This window comes from Sylvia atricapilla, chromosome 11 (assembly GCF_009819655.1).
Source record: "Sylvia atricapilla isolate bSylAtr1 chromosome 11, bSylAtr1.pri, whole genome shotgun sequence".
NCBI classification, from domain to species: domain Eukaryota; kingdom Metazoa; phylum Chordata; class Aves; order Passeriformes; family Sylviidae; genus Sylvia; species Sylvia atricapilla.
Window position 1 is genome coordinate 18369498 of NC_089150.1, and position 17814 is coordinate 18387311.

The 17814-nt window shown below is 44.7% G+C and overlaps 1 protein-coding gene across 2 annotated transcripts in view; it reads right to left on the reverse strand.

Moving 5' to 3' along the window:
• Positions 1-17814, reverse strand: part of VGLL4 (vestigial like family member 4) — a 77477-nt gene that overhangs the window by 18994 nt on the left and 40669 nt on the right. For both annotated transcript variants that reach the window (XM_066326942.1, XM_066326941.1), the window contains one exon: positions 4353-4539. In XM_066326942.1, coding sequence (XP_066183039.1) covers positions 4353-4539 — 187 coding nt within the window. The remainder of the gene's footprint in view (positions 1-4352; positions 4540-17814) is intronic.

Here is a 17814-nt window from a genome sequence, read left to right on the forward strand (position 1 = left end):
TTCACAATAAAACGACAGGGAAAGTTTATTTCTCTCTACCACATGAAGTCTGGAACTCAAAGAACAGCAAAGAGCTTCTCTGACAACTGCCAGGCTCCCTCTGAGAGCCAGTTCTGCATCTTTTCAAGCCCTGCTGGAGCCACGCTCCTCCACAACAAGGATCTGATTTTTTGCAGAACATTTCCACCCTGCGTTCTAAGCCAAGCTAAGGAGGAAGGTGACAAGAATCCACCTCTAATAAGGAACTTTATTTATTCAATATTTTAAATCTTACTCCAAATTTCTCCCTTTGAGCAACTCTGAACTCACTGAAGATGCAACTGAGCCTGCTCTGAGCAGGAGGTTGGATGAAATGGTCTGTCCCAACTGGAATTATTCCATGGTCTTCAAATACAGGGAACTTGTAGCACACTTTTGTTTACAGGATGCCCCACTAATTTTTATCACAGTGTCAATAAAAGTGAACAAACGCCACTGGATATCCACAGCAAAAAACTTGTGGTGTAAGGCAGCTTCAGGAGTGTTTTGGGTGGGACTGACATCATTCTTCACTGTAACAAAACTGAAAACAGCCCAGAATTTGCAGAGTTTGAAACTACACATCATTTTACACCATATACATTGAAGTAACTTTTTAATGTACAGACCTCTTACTACAAGAAAAAGCCCAATTATTTATCACACAAGCCATGAGACAATTATTCCCTCGACTTCACAGCTACACACATTTAGCCGTAGGAAGATTTTTATACAGAAATTAATTGCCCTCGCAATCCTGATGCCACCAAACCAAACGGGAGCAAGGGAGGAATTCTCCATGCACAAACCCGCTCGTCCCAAACCCCAAATCTCCAGCTTCCAGGCTGACACACTCCGCACAAGGGAACAAAACTAATGGTCCCCGGCTGAATTGCGAAGGCCGTTTGTTTGGAAGGGGCAGCGCCGGGGACTCTTAGGGCGGCGGGGCGGCCGGGACAAGGCGGCCTTTGTGTGCCCGGGGCTGCGGAACGGGGACCGAGCCAGAGAGGGAGGAGACACACACACGGGGGAGGGAACCGCGACACAACCCGCCAGGGAACGGGGAGGCCGGGAGGGAGACAAAGAACTCGGGAGGAGACAGAGACACAGCAAGGAGGGAAGAAAGAGGGAGCAGGGAGCCAGGGGAGGAGAAGGGGCGGGAGGAGAGAGATAGGGAACGAGAGCAGCAGGGAGCCAGGGAAGGGGACAGGGACAGGGCCAGGGAAGGAAGGAAGGAGGCAGGGAAGGATGGAAGGAAGGAGAGAGGGAAGGATGGAAGGAGAGAGGGAAGGATGGAAGGAAGGAAGGAGCCAGGGAAGGAAGGAGAGAGGGAAGGAAGGAATGAAGGAGCCAGGGAAGGATGGAAGGAGAGAGGGAAGGAAGGAGCCAGGGAAGGAAGGACAGAAGGAGCCAGGGAAGGATGGAAGGAGCCAGGGAAGGAAGGAAGGAGTCAGGGAAGGAAGGAGCCAGGGAAGGAAGGAGCCAGGGAAGGAAGGAAGGAGTCAGGGAAGGAGGGAGCCAGGGAAGGAAGGAGCCAGGGAAGGAAGGAGCCAGGGAAGGAAGGAAGGAGCCAGGAAAGGAAGGAAGGAAGGAGCTCGGGCGGCAGCGCTGCCCCAGGCGCTCCCCGGAGGCTCAGGACGGAGCCGCCCGCCCCTGCACCGCACAGAATTCCCATGTAATCCTAATTCCCCATCTCTCTGCTGCAAAAACCACGGTGGTTGTAGTGAATTCACAGGAAAACAAAGCCATGCTTCAAGCCGAGCCTCAGAACAAGCTCCCTGCTCCTCCACAGAGCAGCACGAAGCCAAAAGCACCTTTTACTTCAGCAGGATTTAACTTCAGTGAGTGCATTTCAAGCAAAACACCTGAGGGACACAGCAGAAAGCCTGAACTTCAAATAAGGGAATTCCATATTCCCTGTCACTATATTTTAATTTGGAAGTACTTGTTCTTCCCAGCTGAGGAGTTTATGGGTGTTCACCACTTCTATCCACACGAAAACACAGAAGCCATAACAGTATATAAAGAGGAGGCAGTGTCACATGCTGGTTTGTTTTTTGGGTTTTTTTTTTAATTAATCCACAAGCTCTCAACTGTATTTTATTATCCTAACGCTGAGAATTCTCTCCCTTGAAAAAGCACCTTTGATAAACTGTTGTGTGCACATTTGAGGATCCTGCTAGGCTTGCCAGGGCATTTGATTCAGTCTGCTCCAGAGACTGCACTCCCATAGTTGTGTTTTTCCACAAGCAAACACACCCGAGCACAGCTCACCAATGATCCTGCAGGGAATTACACCTGAGCAGGGAATGTCTCAAGGCACTCCGTTTCCAAACAAAGGGCTGACGGAACTGGATTTCTAATAACATCTCCAAAGCCTTTCAATGGACTCACTCCCGCTGCAGCACAGTGGGGTGCTGCTACCTCGGAGTTAAGATCAAATTGCCAACGAAAAGGTTCCACCGTTTATAATGAAGCAAACACACGGTTCTTGGCCTATTTAATTACACAAGATGCTGGTGTTAAGAGACTGAATAGACAACTGCTTCCCAGTTCCACCAGCACCACCACAAAGACCCAAATGCCTGAACAAGATCTGCTGCTGGAGGTTATAAAGACTTCCACAACACACTTCCCATCTCCCAATCCAGATTCGCAGGACAGATCCACAGGGTTTGAGTAACTCGATTCTATTGTTAAACCAGAATGTCAGAATCCGAAAAAGATAGAAAATATGAGAAACAGTCAAAAAAATAACTTCATTGAAGACAGTGGCAGGGCAATTAAAAGAAAATTCAGAGAATGTTTGTGAACTTTTCTGATGTATCTGAAATACACAGAAATTCAGTTATTTCAGATAAATCACAAATGTTTGAGGTTTTGTAAGCATATTTTTGTACGGGCAGATCAAACTTACAAAGTAAAGCAGAAAAAGAGATGGCCTCGTGGAAGCTATTTTAGATTATAATTCATCTGCAGCAGATGGTTTAATTGAAACAGATTAAGTCACATGAACCCTGGCCAGAAAATCAGTGCTTTTTATTACAAGAAAAGATGCGTGTTTCATGTAGGAAATCACAGAAAGCATCTATTGAGAAAAACCATAAAAACGTGCCACACTGGAAAATATTAGACAGCTCTGACATGTAGGTATGGGATCACATGAAATAACTGCCTGCATCTTTTATTTTTGAACCTTGGTTGCACATGAGTCTGTTGGTTCAGACTTCATTATTTTTATGGCCTCCGCTATATAAAGTGTTATAATGTATGTAACTGCCAGCTGTGTTTTATTTCATCAGTAGAAAATGAGCCTTAAAAAAAAAAAAAAATCACACTTTTCCCCCATAAAGTTACATAACATTTCAAAAATGCCATAAATCTCCTCAAGTTGTGTCACGCATCCAGAAATGCAGCACACGCTGCTTTCCAAGGGCTCTTTCCAAGCCCTCCTGGCCCCAGAGAAAGCCTATAAACAGTTAATTTTTTCAGGGAGAGGAGGAGGCACGTTGTAAATGAGAAGCGAGCTTTTATTGTTTTGCATTACTTCAGCGCTGGATTCCCGATTTGTAACAAATTCCAAGGCTGCAGACTGCGGGCCCAGCCTGTGAGTAAGGCTGCTGGTGATTTATGGGAGGATAAATCCCTCCGTCCACATCCCATGACTGTGGAATGCGCGGAATGCCGGGGCTGCAGGAGCTGAGGCAGCAGCCACAGGAGCTCCATCCATCGCTTCCTCCAGGCAGGAATGACAGGAATTCTGCAGCAGTGCCAGCCAGGCTCGCATTCCCAGGAATGGCATCTGCTGATTGCCCAACGCCTTACCTGGCCGGCACATTCCACACCTGACTGTCAGAGCAGGAATGTTTTAGCAACAACTGCCGCTCGCCCAGTTGTCAAGGCAGCCCAGGAAGCAGCTGGCTCGGAGCTCCTGGCCTCGAAAAAATGCAAAGCACTTGTGTTCCTCCTCCTTCTCCTCCTGCTGCTGCTGCTGCTGCCTCCCCACCCCCAGCCACAGAGCCTCCGAATGGGGGGAAGTGAAAGGAGCTCGCTACAAAGAGCGAGGGAACAATACTGCAGGAATGGCGAGTACCTATGGCTTGCTATAAATAGTTCAGCTGAGCTAATTCCTGTTACCTCACGCTGTAGGAAAACAAAGGAAAACGTGAAAACCCATCTAATCGAGGCGGCTCTTGTGCAGGTCTCCTACACAAGCTGGAACAAAAGGGAAAAAAAAAAAAAAAAAAAACAACAAAAAAAACACCCAGTGCAAAGTTTGAGCCAGGACAGGATTTTAGCTCAGTTCCGAGTGGGGCCAGACGCGAGGCACTTACAGATGAGGGTTGAACATGCGGCTCATTTTGGAGACGTGGTCGTTGTCACAGTCCAGCTCCTCGTCGCCTTGGTCCATGCTGAGCTTCCTCTTGCTGGGGCTGATGGGCGGCGGGCCCGTGCGGTGGGTGCTGAGCGCGGGGGACTGCAGCGGCTGCATTCGGGGCTCCCCTCTCAGCGCCGCTTCACCTGCCCGGGGAGACACGACACGGGGTCACCACCACGGGGACAACAGCCACAACCGGCCCCGCCTTGGGAGGACACAGCGAACCCCCCGAAATGCCCCGGTAACATCCCCCGAAATGCACACGTGTGACTCGGCTGGAGGATGGACGAGGCATCCCAAACCACACCTAAAGCTGGAACAAGCAGGGAGAAAAGGCAGCAGCAGAGGGGTGCCTCACCCCGGATGATCCCCAAGGCTGAACTAACCCATCTCTGCAGCAGCTTTCTCACTCAGATTCCCCAGCAGCTTTTTCACTCAGATTCCTGTCCCCTTGCAGGCTGCAATCCCAGCGCCGGGCTGTGATTACCTCACTCTGCCAACCATGACTATTCACAGGGAAATAAAAGCTTTGTTCCTCTTCTTACGGTCGTGGTTATAAATTCCAGGCCTACAGTTCACATTAATGCCAAATATTCCAGATCTAAAACTGAACAAACGTTCAGATTCTCAGATGATTCCCTTTATAAAAAGCTGTCCAAAACAAGCTTGTCTTGTACATAAAACTATGCAAGGGAAAAATGAGGGGGGGAATTGGAACTTGCTGATTCAAGTTTTAAGTATGTCCTTAAACGTCTTTCTCTATACTTTAAAAACCAGTTTGGCCCCACGAACGAAAGAGCACAATTCTCCAGCAGAGGAATCACAGAAATGCTAACTTCCAACTGGCGGCAGACTGAGTAGATGGTAAGTTTTTCTATACTCTAACACCTCCCAGAAAAAGCCATTCCCAGCACATGGGAGCTGTGTATAACTAATTCCAGCAATGCTGCAGTTGGCTGTGCACAAACACAGCACACATCGTTGCTAAGCAGGCGTTAAAGCGTGACCACAGCTTTTCCCATTGCAATTCAATGTCTCCCTGCTCCTGCAGCCTGCAGCACAGTGCTGCACTTCACCACTGTGGGCTTTACTGGAATTCACATCCTCAGCTCGTGTTTAGACCTCATAGGGATTTAAAATGTGGTTTTGGGGCTCCATCAGAGGCTTGGAGATGAGCTAAATTAACCAGGATTACCTATTCTGGTAATATCCCTGAAATAGCCGCTTTTGCTACAGTTTAAAATTTGTATTTTTCCGACACTGCCAGAAGCATTTTTGTTTTCTACACAGCCATAATTTCCAGACCTAAAATTAGGCCTAAGTTAACTCCATCTAGAGCCCTGTGGTACCTGACAATGGAAATCTTTGTGTGCCACCACACATTTTCACATCATCACCGAGGCAGATGATTTATAAAACGCTGCCTTAATTCAATGCACGACAAATAACATTTTGTTGGGAAAAAAAAAACAACCAAGAAGTGAGGAGAAAACCTCCTGAATGTTTACCAGTAAAAATAAGCATTCTGCCAATTTAGTCAGCATAATATAAACTACAAATATACGCTGACCTATAATACACCACAAGCCATGATTTCTATTAAAGACTCTGGCACCAAATCTAAATAGGAACTTTCCATCTCAGCTCTAAATAGCAAAAACTGTGCCCTGCTGCAAATGTTTTGGGACAGACACCCAGAGCTCTCCTGTTCCAACCAAACACTAACTGAGAAGCCCCCACAAGCACCCCAGTGCCACGAAAAAAGCTTTTATCAACACAACATCTCTTGAAATTTGCTTTCAGATCAGTAAATTGGAACGTTTTCCCCTTGTATTTTGCCAGTAGAGACCCCCACCTACAGAGTGTTCATGTTCTAGACTTTCAAAGCAAACCACATCACACCAGTTCCTCTCCAGGAGGAATCTCCCTCACTGCTGTCTTTGAAAAGGAGTAATTTAAGAGCAATGTCAAAAGATAAAGTTTTCAGCGCCTGAGGCTGGAGGTTGTGTCCTCCCACTCATGGCCCATCACTCTTCTCCCTGAAGTGTCTCCCTTCACTTCTGGGGATTCCAACACAAAATTCCACAACAGCAATTACAAATTCCATGTGGGCACCTAACTCCTACTGCCTCCTGAGCAACTCCTAACAGTGCCTCAGGCACTTTAAATCTCCATGTAAAGCTAACCTGGGTGTTCACAACACCCCCAGAATCTCTAGATATTAATTATTCAATTCACTAAATCAGAAATTTGCCCTTTACCCCCAAACAGGATCTGATATATACAATTACCAAAATGGGATGTTTTTATTTTGAAATTAAAAACCTTGTTTCTTCTAGTATGGTAACAACAGCCTTTATATATTAACATTCAGATTGAGTTTAGAATCTGGCAAAAATGCTACTGTAACGCTGGAAGAAACCTATTTTAAAGAAATTTAGCAAAGAAAGGAAAGGCTTCTAATTTTAAAGCCTATCCAATTTGGTAATGCATTTTCCTGATTATGTAGGGAACACCAAGACTTCAGCTAAACATACTAGGGTATGAGCAGCATCACAGGCCAAAATGAATCAAATTAACCAAACTTTGAACAAGTGGGAGCAGTGAGAGGCTCTTACAGGACAGGTCAGTTTGTACAGCCCCTCCTGCCCACACCAGGCAGGAGAACAACGCCAAAACGAGTCTAGCTAACAGGGGAAATCAAGGAAATGAGGAAAAACCTCTTTAGAGGGATAAAATGCAAATTCCTATACTGGTTCTGCGCAGCACCATGAGTTCTCATGGGGCCTGCACATTTCATTAGGTCTAAAACTGCTCTTCATTTAAATAAAATTCCTTCCCCACTACTTTCCTCCTTACCAAATGTGAATTTAAAGCAGAGAGAGAGAGAGAGAGAAACCACAGAGGAGACTACGGTCCCAAATGCTGTTTTAGGGACTAGATTTGTCTCCCCCAGCTGACCACACTCCATGGAAACCAGACTCCCATCACACAGCTGGCAAGACAACACTCTGATAAAACAACTGTGTTTTATAAATTCCCCAAGTCCAAACTCCAGGCTTCAAAATTCATTACTGTGACGGCTTGTGTCTGCCCTGCAACTGAGAGCAGAGATAGCAAACACATTTATTGTGCCTCTCATAATGCTCCTCTTTGTTTCAGCCAGCAGCTGGTGGAAGGCACTCCAGATCTGCTGCTTTCAGATACTTCTACTTACAACTATTCATACTAGTCTTTTTTTTTTTTCTTTCTTTCTTTCTTCTCCTCCTTCTCTCTTTTTTTTTTTTTTATTAAAACTGTTGGGCAACATGATAAAGCACAGACAAGCTAAACAAAGATAACACCGTGACGTAGTGTCTGCCTATAGAGCAGCTCTGCTCTCGCTTGACACCAGCCCATGCAGTCAGCAGGAATGTGCTTTATTTTAACCACTTAGGAGCCTGGCTGAAAGTGCCTCCACTCGACACGATGTTTGTCAGGCCAGCAGGGCTCTGCCCAGCCCCTCAGAGCCCTCTGTGAACAGAGGATGTCCAGCTCTGTTTGCCTTTCTCCGGGCAGCGGGAGCCGCGGCCCCAGCGGAACGTCCCCAACAGCAAAAGTCGTGTTTTTACAAGTGTGCCTTGACACAGAGACACCAGAGGGGTCTGAAATCTGTCTGAGAGCTCCAGGACTCACCAAAGATTGGGGGGGGAAAAAAAATATACACTTCTCTGGCAGCAAGCTTCCTTCCTGTGAGCCGGTATGGGCTGCACCGACACAGCGCTGCCATGTCCTATCCCCCCTCCCGATTTCCTCTCTCCCGCTGGCTGCTTTTAATGCACAAAGTCTGAGCATTAATTACAACCCCCAAATGAAAGGCTTTATCCTGCCAGCTGAAGATTGACACGGTGCAGACCTTAGGCAGGTTAGAAGAAAACTCCTCGAAAGAAAACCCCGGCACTGCCCTCGCCCAAAACCCGTGGTTTTTGTTCTGCATCTGACAGATGGATTTATCCGCAAGAGTGAAGTCTTGACAAGTTTATTAACTTTTAGGAAAAAAAAAAAAAACAAAAACAAACTTCAAATTCTTCAGTTGTGGTGTTTTGTCATCAAGGTCCTTACCTTTAAGGCCTTAGATTGAATTATTATGACCTCAGGCCACTCTATTCATTAAAAAAATCATGGGCAAGAACATTAAACAGACTTTAATTAACGGGCATCACACCTTTAATTACCTTTTCCAATACCTGCAGACAAACTCTCATCAGTGAGAGGAGTTGCCTCATGTTCTTAAGGCCAGATTCCCAGGGCTGAGTAGTACACGAATATCTTCAAGGGCAGTTTTTTTGCATTGATTCAAAGTCAAAAATTTACTTTCATGGCATATGCTGAAAAGCCAAGATCTTCACAAAAGCAATACAGATGTGAAAAAGATACTGTAAAACACAATTTCTTTTCTTTTCTTTTGCAACATTCTAAAAATCGTTAGGAGATTAAATAACAAATATATTGGAACGAATTTCCAAACGATTGCATTAGTTTTATTTCGCTATGGCAAACACAGAAGTCAGTACGTGCCAACATAAATTGGGATAAATGGCATAAAAATTCCAATTCATGCAGAAAATAATCACATGATTGGAGATATCAAATACCAAGCAGGGAAGTCACCACAAATTACTCAATTCAACAAGTCATCAAAACAAGTTCTCAGCAGAGAATTGCAATGCAGCAGCAGAGTCCCTGTGCAGATGTTGCCAGCTGCCTGCTCTGGGCGTTACTTCACCTCACACTGCACCGACTGATAGCCCTGGCACTGGGAAATTCCCCCCAAATCAGATCTGGGTGGAACAGGCAATCTGCAAAGTGTGCAGTGCCAGGCAGATTTGTTTCACTTGCTTGACCAAAGACAATGAAGTAATCCATTCCCAAGTGGAAATCTTTGATCACCATGAAAAAGACATCCTAAGAATTACAAATTATATTCTTTCTATCATTGCTGAGCAACCCCCACTCAGAAAAACCAACAAAATCCCTTATCCCAAAAACCAGCACTCTGCACCACTACTTTATTTCTGGGTTGCTACTACAGAAGATACGATTCAAGATGAGCTTAAGTAAGACTTAATTCTGGGAAGTAGTAGATCAGCCACTGTAAACAGAGTGACAGTAGTCTGTATTTCCTTTAGAGTACATTAAACAGGCCTATCTGGAGAGCATAATATAACAGCAAACTACAGAACAACAAAAAACTAGGTACCAATGGTAACAGCCTGATTAAAACACGCTGCTAAGAAAACAGATCTTGCAAATATTCTTTATTATAATTGACAGATTTCTTTCAGCAGCCAACTTAGTGATTCCTTTATCTGCCACAGATTTTACTGACTTTCTGCTATGATAACAAAAAGCTAATTTAGGAAACCAGAAAGTCACATACACATGTGGAGAAAAACTGGCAAAAGCCTCTTCTCCTCCGTTTACAAACCATATGAAAAGCACTCACTCCTGGAAGCAAGCTCTGGCTACCACTGTGCAGAGATTTGTATGCCAGAAAACCCATGGCCAAACCCAAACTAGAGCGATTAAAGTGACTGCTCTGTGCTGGCTCCTCCAGCTGGCCCTGCCTGCCAAGCAGGGACACGTTCTGCTCCACACTGCAGGCAGGGACATTCAATAGTGACCTCTGCATTCAATCACCTCCACCCACCTTCCTCCTCTTCCCTTCTAAAGCCTTACAAAGGAACCAGAATTTGGTGCAGCAGCATCACTGGCAGCAGGCTCGCTGGAGGATCCTTCCAAAAATACACTGTTAATCAAATTTAGAGAGGATTTCTATTTGATAGGTCTTGAAAACGCTGTATTAAGTACCAAAAACTACAGTGCAACGGGCAGAAAATGGCCAATTTGCCTCCTCCAAGCCAACATTACCCTACTTGTAATAGCTAGTGTGAAAAACTGACTACTCATCTGAAATCCTCTGTCTTCACACTGTAGAAGCACAGCTGTACAAAATACCATTGCTACATCAACTGCCTTGGCTGGGGAACCGTGTCAGTTCCAGAAACTATTTCACAAATACGTAAGATTAATAAAAAAACACTTTGCTGAACACTTCAACAACGGCTGAAAAACTCCCCTGAAAGATGCAGGGTAAATCCCCCTGAAAATACCAGGGACCAGCTAAGGGAGTTTCCTTGGAAAAAGGAGGCCAGAACTGATGGCACAAGAAGAAGAAGGGCAGCAGATCTGCCAAAAAGAAAGCAGGGTGGAATAAATTCTAATGCTGTGCTCTGGCAGAGCTCTCTAATGTTTCTCCTCTGTCAAACTGCAGCTTTCACACCTCAACAGTTGTGACTGAGAGGTTGTGCTCAGTTCCAGCCCAACAATGAACTCAGGCTTGGGTCTAACTTTAGACCATGAGATTACTTCATAAATTTGCACCTCTCACTTAAGATAACGTCCCATTTAGGTAACTCTTACAAGAGTCTGAAAAAAGTGTTGCTTTTTCTGCTTAAAGTACCTGTACTTGTGCAAGCTGTGGCTAAAAGGAGATTTCAGTTATCTGGCAGGCAAGGTTTGGATGTAATCAATGCTAAAACTACACTGATTTCCAGACAAATAACTCCAGGGTTGTCTCCAATACTTGTTAACATCGATGGCAGAGGAGGATTTCTCTGACACAAGGAGCAGGGCTGCACCCCAGGAGCAGCCTTTGGGCCTTCTGCCACCTCTCCCAGGAAAAACCTGCACCAACCATCCAAAGTCAGTTAAGAGGGACTAAAAATCAACACAATTATCATTCTGCCTTTGCTCAGAGAAGAACCAAGCTCCGGGCTAAGCCCAGCTCCTGAGTCCAGCCAAGGTCAGCACTTTGGGCATCTCAAACACAGGAGGAGAGAAAGGAAGACAAAGGGAGAAGAATCATCTACACTTCCTGCAGGAAACAGTAAATTCCATTTTCTTTTTTTGCTTAGCCAACGTGACATTCCTCTTTACTGGGCAGCAAAAGACACATCTGATTTTACTGAAAATCTAAAAGCATGATCAATAATTCCTTGTTGTTGTTGTTGGTTTTGTCCATGAAACATAATTAAGGTAACAAGTTGAAGATGTTTCCCAGATCAAAGGTGGTTTCAGGTTTAGGTGTTCTTTTTTTGGTCACCAAGACTGGGAGTCTTAAATGAGTTTGTCACATAAAGGATGGCAAAGCTAAACTAATCAAAGACCAGAAATAATCAAAGCCAGAAGCCCTGCCATCTATTTCAAAAGTAAATCCAAGTCACAGCAAGAAGAAATTGTAAGATTGGGGGTACAGCAGTATTCCAGTGCACTGAATCCTACCTTGTAGTGGATTATCATGTGATGGCAAAGAGAGAGAAATTCAATTTGTGAAAGCTCCGATTTGAATAATTCCCCCTAAAGAGAAAATATCTGTTACCCTCCCTCTGGTTGGTTGGTTGGTTTGGGGGGTTTTTGGATATTGTTTCTGTTAGTGGATATTCAGGTTTCAATCCCCCCCTCTGCTCCAATGGCTGACATTCCACGGATATGATCCTGTAACACAAATTAAATTCTGGGTGTTCAGTGTCCCCTGTGGATATGAGCACAGCCAGGATGTTCTACAGCAGCCCTGCTTCAAACATGAATTTTGAGATGTTCACTTGCCACAGAGTCATGTTAAAAGTGAATCCAATAAATTGTGCACACTTTCCTTCATAAGGATATGAAGCAAAAGGTGGAGGTAAAAAAAAAATTCCACTTACTTCAACTGCAGCCTATTTTTAGAAGTACTACAGGCTTTTATTGCAGTTTAAAATAAACATGCTCTGAACACCTTTTCTCACATTATTCTCCTTTGCTACATGTGGAAAAATTCGGACCATCACGAAAATGAGCTCTCTAAAAGAGCTGTGAAATCTGATATTGCACTTTCCAGCAACCTTTCTTTTATTCCCGTTTTATTTCTCCCCAAATTCCCTACCTGGAAGGTAAAACAGCCCTCAAGAGAGGATAGAAATGCTTTCAAATATGAACAGAAAAGCAGATGTGCTCCAAAGGTTAGGAAAAGACACGCACAGGTGGGTACTGCCTTTGGGATGGATCTGGAATAAAGCAGGGTCACTGTCAAGGGCACTGTGCAAGATCCTGAGGGGATCCCTGGGACTTGCATCCAAGTGACCAAATTCTCTTCCTAAACCACAGTGGAATGAGAAAAAAAAAATCGCATTTGGCCCCACAAACACAGGGAAGAGTTGGATTTCCACTTTGGTTTCACTACCTGATGAGCAGCTTCATGGGTTCCTACATGAGAGACACTGAGCCCCTCCAGCCAAGCTGGACAGAATATCCAGGATTTTAATCCACTGAGCAGCAGGACAATCTCAAGCCATCTCCCACAAAGAATCCATTGTGGAGAACAAAATCCCTTTGTCCTCCAGGACAGGCTCCAAAATCCCTTGTGCAGAGGGAGCAGCGACAACTGTGCGGAGCAGGCGAGCATTGGGAATCCTCAGCAAACCACAGGAGCCTTTCAGAGGGAAACAAGATCCTCTTTTGACCAGCTCTGGCCATGGAAAATGAGCAGGATGTGCCAGCCTGCCCCTTCCTCATGTGCAGGGCTGTGCTGAGGCTGACAGGGCCTCAGACAGGAAAATAAAGCAAATTCAGCTCAGCACAAGCCTTGGAGAGTACATAATATAGGACCTTCAGTCTTCTGGATTTGTATTATTGGAGATACAACTCAACACTCCCTCAGATGCTGCTCTCCTGCAGTGTTTTAACAACAAAGAACTTGTGAAGGCTTCTAGAAGAGCCCAGAGAACAGTGCAGCTCGTGAGATTCACAGGAAAGGATTCCATATAATTTCTCCAGGGTTATGGGTGCTGGTATAAAGAAACACTCAAAAGCTGAAGTATCACTGCTCTTCCTGACGGCCACTGTCTTCCAAAGCCAACAGGCACACAGCACCACTAAGGAAAAAGATCAAACTAGATCTGTGCCTCTGACAGAGCAGTTTTTAATCTTGGGTTCGTGACACACAACTACATTAATTTTACTCGGGAAAAAGTGAATGGCTATGAAGAGATGTACAGAAAAAATTTTAACTAACCAGAGAGCACAAAAGCTTTAAAAGTGCTGCTCCACTCTCTGGTTTAGCTGTGAAAGCTGGGAGCAGAGACTGAGTTCCTGCCCAAGAAGGAGGGAAGGTGGTGGATGTGAATTCAAGCACTCCCAGCCAGGCCAGCAGCAGCACTGGGACTGCTGGAGGCTGTCCCAGGGATCAAAGGGAGCCAGTCCCGTGGTGCCAGGGGATGGATGGCAGCACTCAGAGCACGGCTCTTTATTTCACAAGCAGGGGGGTGCTGGTGGGGCCAAGCTGCGGGTCACTTCAAATCAGGGCTCTCTCCAAGGGGAAGAGAAGGCAGGGCAGAGAGAGGGAGGGATTGTGTTTGCTACCAAGAAATTACATGCTGCCTGGGCAGCCTTTCTCACAGTTTTCTGGGCATTGAGGACAGGTTTTCCAGAGCTCTTGGAAAAACAAGAACAAGCAGAGGCTCTTATTTTTGAAGTTATCTCGACAGTCATGGGGTTGGAAGGGGTGAGCAGCACCAAAGTTACACTCTGCTGCTCAAAGACCTTTAATTAGGGCTGTGTCTTTCTGCCCTGTACCTACTAGTCCTTAGCTGAATCTCCCTTTTGGCAACAACTCCAGGTTCCTTCTCTGTTTATTTCACAGCTGCAGAAGCAACTCAACCCTGACACGACCCAGAAAAGACAGGCAAGTGCAGATGGGTTGGTAAAACAAAGGTTACAAAAATATGTCAGCTGTGTGTTTGTGACCCACCCCTCACGCCACAGTATCCCCACAAGAGCCAGAAATCAAACCTCTCACTGCATCACCATGATGTAATTCCCCAGTGAATCACCTGTAAAATCCTTCCCCATCTCACCTGAAAAACATTTCTGCAGATCTCTACCTCCTTATCACACACTGAAGATGTTCCACCCCATAATTAAGCAGGGTTTGTATTGGCTGTGAAGTTTTTAATGGAACCAAAGGCAATGCTGGGGGCAGTGAGACTCTGCATTATTAATTAGAAGGGTTGGAAGCCCTGCTTTAGGTCAGCAATGGGCTCAGCCTGGCTTGGACTGCACAAGCACAGCTGGACTGCTATTCCATTAAGGCCCTGATCCAAACTCACCCTGCAAAGAGAATATTAAAATTAACTGCCAGCATCTGTGGGCACATTTCTTTTATCCAACTCAACAGGCTCTGATCTAAGGGAACCGACCTGGGGAGGTCCTGTGGCTCAGACAGAGGAACTCAAGATTCTTCCCAGCATTGTCTGCAAGGCCTCATTCCTTTCATCAACCAGAAACACTCAACTACATCCACTGAAGGAGATTCCATCACCTCAGTTTGGGTGGGCTCCACTACACAGGGACTAAAGTCACAATAGTTTGCTCCAAAAGCTCCTGTTTTCCCTCCAGGACCACTGAGCACAAAGGAAGGCTCAAGCCCATACAGCATCAGTCCAAGAATCCTTGGTTTTACCTGCTTAGCTGATTAATGACATATTTGACTTGAACATCTCAAACAGGTAAAAGCAATTTTCTTTACTAAGAGGTCACAGTAAGGTTCAGCAGCCGTGGCAAAATATTCCAACTGAGGCACTTGGAATGCTGCTGTCAGCTTTATCCCAGACTTCTGTGAGTTCAACCAGTTACAGCTCTTTATCCCCCCTGTAAATAAGGATAACATTCATTATTTCACGGGGGTGGCTGAAAGTTGAATTTACTGGGCTTCTGTGAGAGCAAGGATTCTGCAGAGAGGATTAAAAATATATGCAAATGTGAGCACGAAAATGTTTGTCGTCATACTTGTTGCTAAATGCACCAATTGAGAAACACTTGAACTCAAACAGGGTAGTGTTCACTACACTGTACTGCAAAGAAAAACCTCAGAACATCCACGGATTAGCTGTTAAGGCAAACATAACATACCTCAAAACCGTGACAGTCTTAGATATTTTAAGAGTTTTTGAAGAAAGATAATGATTTTTTTACACTTTTTTTTTTGTGATGAGCTGAGTTCAATACATGCATTATGTAACATTAGTGAGAGAAGCGTTTTCAAAGCTAGAGAAGCCAGCCAAGGTTCTGTAAACATCCTTGCTAATGCTGGAATTCCTATTTTTGCCACCTTTGGTAAATAGCTCAGTGTGATGCCTGCAGCAGGACAAGAGCAGAGTGTTCACCTCTGGCTTTGGAGTGTTCAGCAGGAAAAGTGTGCACGTCAGCATTGCCCCAGCTGGCCCGAGGAGATTTCATTCCAGCCAAGCACAGAGCTCCGAGATGCCACAGCAGGAAAACTGCAGGGTGGGGGTTAAACAAGCACCAGTGCACACCAGATGTCTGGGGAGAAGGACATCTAAAAAAGATCCGGAGCATGAGGAAGAATATTAAAAAAAAATAATAAAATTTAAAAATTCCCCTTCGATGCCATAAATATTTATACCAAATCCAAGGAACTGGCCGAGTTCAGACCTGTCCTATGTGAATCATACAGCACTTCCCTCACCCTGTCTTCATTTCACATTTCATGTGTTCTGGATAAAAGCACCACAAAGGAGGGGCCACCGTTGTGTCAACTCCTTTTTCTCTATGTCAGAGCAGTTCTTGTCGAGCTGCTTTAGAAGATGTTGCTTTCCAAAGAATATAAACAGAACAACTAAATACTCCTATTTGACTTGGCTGGCTCTTGTGTGGCATTTACTGATCTTCCTAGATCATCCAGATTCATAGAAACCGTTTCCTTTTGGCAACTTGAATTTTCCTTATAGGGACATTTAATTACAATCAGCAGAGCATCACAGAAAACAACTCCAATGTTGTAATAAGGAGCCAAGAAATCGTAATTTTCTGAAATTGTCTGAACCTGCTATTGTCACAAATATCTTAATTTACTTTCAGAAGTAATTTAAGTACTAAAGAAGAAAGAACTAAATTAAGTACTAAATATTAGCAATTGAATAACAAAATTGGAAGTCTCAATACCATCTCTAAAATGCAAGCCCAGTGTGTTGATACCATTTGCAAAAGCAGTAAATCCCCACTCATTCCAAAAAGAACACCAGCCACCCAAAAAGATCCATTTGGCAGCTTTGGGTTTCACTCTTCTCATGGAAAAGCTGGCTGGGCTGGGCACTTTGTAGGTTGTAACTACAAAGGGTATTGCCAATCTGCTCTTCTGGGATTTTGAACTAAAACACAACATAATGAATGTTCCAAATCGGTTTATATTCCCATACAACAGTGCCATTCCTACCCTGGGCAAAAAAACCCCCAACTGACTAAATCTCTCTCACATCTAACTACAACCCATATTTAAAGGCAAAAAAATCCTCCTATTTCTGCACACTGAGAAATAAATATTAAGCCTCACAAAGCAGAAAAGCGCAGAGCTGAGTCCATGCCTGCCCTGTCAAATGGGTTTCCAGGAAAAACTACTGCTTTTTAAACACAACTGGTTCCAAACCTTCCCTGCGAGAGCAAATATATTTCCTGGAACCCGTTAGCAACATTTGGAAGAATAGCAGGAAAGTTACACACTACAATGCCTGGTTCTCACCGCTGACAGGGAACACTCTGAAGTGATGAGGAGTGAGAAGGAACATGTCTTTAAATAATCACAGACTCCTGTAACAACAGGAATTAGGAAAGGACAGGAGCCACAGGTTTGTGAGGGAACTGAGCTGGCACCAGCCTGCTGAAGGCAACTTCCCTTCCTCCCTGTGTGCCACCAAGGCTGAAACATTCCACTTTATCCCAAATATCACCTGCTTCTATCCACCAACACCACTTGTGGATGAGCTTTTTCTCCAAAACAAAGCATCACACAACATTTTTTGGGGGAAAAGCTGGACTGCATCAAGTGCTACTATGTTAAACAAGTTCTTGCTTTTTACCCTAGAAACAACCAAGTTTAAAAGAAAAGGGGGAAAAAGTGTTACTTTAAATAATCTGCCACCAAGCAGCGCCATGAAATTTAGGGAAGGAAACATTCTAAACTCTTGTTTAAAAAAAAAATCTGATACCAACCAGTGCTGTGAAACTTAGATAAGGAATGATTCCAACCTCAGTTTCACACTTCTGTCCCCACCACCCTTATCACCCTTAGATTTAAGGATTTAATGTCATTTTTATTAAAAGTGGATCTCTGAAGGTCTCTGCTGAAGTCCCATCACCTCACCAAGGTTTCTGGGTGACTTTTTCTTTGGCTGGAACCAATGCCATGGTGGTGCCAGGTTCCTCAGCTTCACCAAGGTTGCACAAGAAGCTGTACTGAGATTATTTCTTAACAAGGAATGACCTTTTCTAAGGGAATGGCCTCCAGTTGCATCAGGGGAGGGTCAGGTTGGATTATCAGGGAAAGG